At 37.5% G+C, this 4,525-nt stretch overlaps 1 protein-coding gene across 1 annotated transcript; it reads right to left on the bottom strand.

Moving 5' to 3' along the window:
- Window positions 1-2,991: 2,991 nt before the first annotated feature.
- LOC107492728 (protein WHAT'S THIS FACTOR 9, mitochondrial) lies at window positions 2,992-4,525 on the bottom strand. Its single transcript, XM_016113787.3, has one exon. The coding sequence runs from the start codon at window positions 4,263-4,265 to the stop codon at window positions 3,054-3,056; it is 1,212 nt and encodes a 403-aa protein (XP_015969273.1). The 5' UTR covers window positions 4,266-4,525; the 3' UTR covers window positions 2,992-3,053.

Below are 4,525 nucleotides of genomic sequence, written 5' to 3'. Positions count from 1 at the left end.
TATAGGTGAATGGTATGGTACTTTAACATTATGCCTACTTATTAAAAGAGATAAATAAATAATAATATTGATTATTTATTATTTTAAATGTGTGATAAACACATTAAAATATTAAATATATTTTACATAAAACTTTTATAACACATCTAAAATAATATAACTATATATAAAATAAATTGTGAATATATCCAAAACTGAAGTCATGTTTTGATTCTCTTACAATTTTAACCATCATTATTTTCTCATTCAAAACAACCTAGCTAATAGTACCTGTGTTGTTTGCAATTGAATTGATGGTTGCTTCATTCTCTAAAGATTGTGGTTCATCATGTCTTCACAGTATATGTGTGAAATTTGTGGCAAAATATTCCCCACAAAAAAGTATTATGCTGATCATCGTGATCAAAATCATCCTAATAATAAACGTGCTCTTTATGAATCTCATCAATCCAATGGTGTATGCCACTAATCCTCTGCAAATGAAGAATACAATCGTACCATGCAACTTTCATTAAAAAAACTAGTTATTATTCCCTAGCCAATATGTTACTATGTTAGATTCAACTGAAGTTTTATTTTATTTTTATTTGCCAGCAGGTTTATTATTACATTTTCATTCATAGTTATTTAGTTTAGGAATCAAGGGTAAATTATGTCCTTAATTATTAAATATTAATTATCTATTTATTCTAGCGTTTCATATATTTAGTGATGAATAAGTTGCTATTGTTCTCATGGTTTCTTCATTCACCTTTGTTGTGTAAATTGTTGATACGTCATTATTAACTATTAGACTATGCTATCCACCATAATAAATAATAAAAAGTAGGGAAGAAACACAACAATTTTCAATTTGCTAGCACAGCAGGAACTAGCAATGAGACTTATGCATTAAATTAAATAAATTTGAAGTGTCGGTGGACATTGTGTGTGGTGCTTCAATACTATGCATGCGGCACCTTATCATGCATGAACTAGTAAATATAGCGAAAGATCCAAGGCCATTAGGCCACAAACATGGACATGCTTATGCTGGTTCGTTATAATAAAAACACAGAATCTAGAACACTCTGTTTTCCCCTGCTTCATATGTTATAGTTATCAAGTAATGGCTAATGAGTACTATAATATGTCTACAAATAAAGTTTTGTCCCCCGCACCATTGAATTTTATCGAAAGAACACACTACTAAAAGTTGTTACAAAAGAAAAAAAAAATGATTCCATCACCAAAGTATCTATTTGTTGTAGTAGCCATACCCTTTTTGTTATCATTACCCTATTTTCATCTTGAAGCTTATGGAGATCCATCAAATGATGTCCCTTCATCACCAAATTCTTGTTTGAATTGCCCTAATAAATGTGATCCTCCATGTCAACAACAATCTCCACTGAACCCTACTTATGGAGCTCCACCAACACCACCATCGTCGACATCTTCCGGCTACTCTATATATGGTGCACCACCACCACCCGAGAAAGGAGGACAGAGTAATAAATGTCTTTCTTGTTCTACCCCACCACCTGCTCCCTATTACTATACTTATAATGGTCCTCCATATGCCTTTGGTGGTTATGCACCTCCAAATTTTGATGATGTTCTCTTCTCTCATTTTTGTTTTCTAAAATTTGGCTTGTTTATTTATTTTTATTGTCCTTTTTAATTAAGTTGTATAAGAAATAAAAATCAATGATCATTTTGAATTGGACATGCGTAATAATAATGCTTATATAACAAGATGTTGTCAATATTTTGTAGTTTAATTTTGTGTGGTATACATATGTATTATATATTGATGTTAATTAAATTATGTCATCGATCTTTCGTGCACAAATTGATACTTGAATTAACTGAATGAAGTTATGAGAAAGATTCTCCATCAGTTAACTCTTTTACTTTATGATGAAATGCAACATAGTCATCAATTTGATCATAATGGGACAATAAGAGTTACTTTTTATTAGGACTTGGAATAAAATAAAAGAAGTTGAAACTCATTAGAAAATTTATTACAACATATGAATCTTATATAATTTTTTTATGAAGATGTCTTGAAAGGTGAATAGCTAGCGACCTCATTTAGTTTCATAGTAAGAGAGTGCAATTATTGTTTGGTTTCTACTCTTACGTCCACTGTGTGAAGATGGTGGTAGATGGAAGCATGTGAGGATGCCACGTTAGTTGACTCATGAAAGTGTGTATGTAACGTTGCTAGAATCATCTATCGACAATCCTCCATAATGTGTTAGTATTCCAAAGTGTATATATATACGAATACGATTATATACTAATACAGTATATGAAATCAAGATTAGAAAGATCGAGTGTAATTGATTTAAGTGCAAGAAAGGTTCTTGCATTAGCTATGTGTAATAGAATCTGTTTTCTGTTTTCCTGTTTCCTGATTTAAGGGGTTAGTGAAGTGAGGAGGAGGAGCTTTTAAGGGAGGCATTGAGGCAATGCAATTTAGTTGGCGTGTCCATATCGCCTCTCATTTGCAATTTCTGGTAGTTCTCTTATTGCTCAACATTTTTTAGATTCATTCAACGATCAAGTTGGTGGGACTCGTGGCTCTTGTTTGTTGATAGCCAAGCTTTATGAACTTCACTACATTATTCTGTTTGTTACTATTGCTATTATTATTATTTTGCCGTCGGTCAAACGGAAGCGCAAAACCGATGACTAAGTATATCAATAAGAAATTAGAAATCTAATCTAAGATGTAAATGAATTTGAGCTACTACCACTAAGTACTTAGTAGTTGCTAGTCAGTGTAGACTTCTTTTATTTTCTGGTCCCGCTTCCAATTTAATTTTGTCGTATCTTTTGGCTTTACTACCTCAAGGATTAATCTTTTAATTTCTACAGGAATGTTTTTGTTTAGAGATTTTTTCCTACTTATACTTGCATTATTATTTGTTCCTGAGTTTCTTTATAAACAAGAAACTACCTGAAAATGAATGGGCATATGCATGCATGAAGATTCAAGAATGGGAAAAGCAAAATCTTAAGATTAAATTACAAAGAATGTGTTTAACTAACACTAAAACAAATTACTCATCTTCTGAATCCGAAACCTCATCCTCACACAACTCATCACTCGATTCAACCTCTTCAGAATCCTCTCCTCCGGGAGCATGAGGATCGGCCTCTTCTACCAGGGCGCCTTTGGCCCGATAGAGAAGGCCGGTCCTCATGACATGGTAGAACTTGTCTCTATGGCGAGCAAGTGGATGAGGATCCACAAGCTTGCCACTCTGATAAGCTTCTCTGAGAGTGACAGTAATAGTCTTACACTTGAGAGACAAGTAAAAGATGCCAGGGTAGCGAGTGAAAATCCTTGTAAACTTATGCGGAAGACTCAATTCTTCTCTCAAACTCCGAAGGTAGTTCCTCTTTGTTTTCTTATGAATACTCAAACTCAGAAACTCGTGCAGAACTCCAACAACCCTCTTCTCCATCAAATCACTTTCAGGATCAATTTTACTGCAATCTGCATACGGAGATATGTATGGAAGCTTCTCGAACTCTTCCATCCAACTCCTAACCTTTTTCTGAGATCCGTAACCTCTCGGGAACCTCATCGGAAATACTAATGCCGCTTTTCCTCTCTTCGATTCTCTGCACTCATTCATCTTCTGTAATGCTGAAACCGCTAGATCTTCCCGCCATTGCGATACTTTCAGTCCGCTCAAGCCGTTAGGGTACTTTACCAGCTGGAACTGTTCGGGGAATTTGGGGATTAGGGTTTTCTCGAAGCAATCGGGGAGGCCGAGGTCCCATTTCAGAGGCTGGAGTGCGTGCAGCGGCGCCGTTTTGGTTCTCATCATCATCAGCACCTTCGAGAGCCTCTCCACGGCGTCGTTTTCGTGGCTCTGGTGGATTTCTTCTTCGAGCGAATCGAGGAGCTTTGCGGTGTCGGTGAGGCGGAAGCAGGGGAGGGATGGCCAGCGAGGGTGCGGGAATTCCTCGAAGAGGGAAGGATAGCGGCGGAGGAAACGGAGGACGGGGACTGTCAGCCCGAGGAGCTTCTGCCAGTCGGCGACGGACTTCGCCGTCAGGAATCCGGCGGAGGAGCGCTTCACGGCGTCCTTGAGGAGGCAAGCGGCTTTTAGATCGGTTTCTTTGTCGATGATGTGGTCGAGGCTTCGGTTCTTCACCCACTTAAGCCGCACCTTCACTATGCTCCGCTGCCATTGCTGCTGGTGGTGGTGGCAGAGCTTGAGAAATTGAAAGACGCGATTTTTGTTTCCGAAATGGTTCATGCTTGCAGGGAAACTCTTCTGGAGGTAATAATTTACAAAAACCCCAATATAACCCTAGCACTCCTGTTTTTGTTATGGTTTTTTCTCGGTGGCGATTTTTTTTGGGGGTAGCGGGAGGGAGGGGCGGCGCCGGGCGCGGAGGTTGATGTTCATAATCTTGCTTTAAGCATAATAGGCTAGTGAGTGTGATCAGAGAAAGATAATGGGCCAAGGTTTATGGAGTGGAGTCCAAAAAAAAATTGTAAATGGCTCTTTGGTAT

This window comes from Arachis duranensis, chromosome 6, assembly GCF_000817695.3.
Source record: "Arachis duranensis cultivar V14167 chromosome 6, aradu.V14167.gnm2.J7QH, whole genome shotgun sequence".
Taxonomy (NCBI): Eukaryota; Viridiplantae; Streptophyta; class Magnoliopsida; order Fabales; family Fabaceae; genus Arachis; species Arachis duranensis.
Note: the sequence above shows the minus strand (reverse complement) of the source record. Positions and strands in the feature narration are given on the sequence as shown.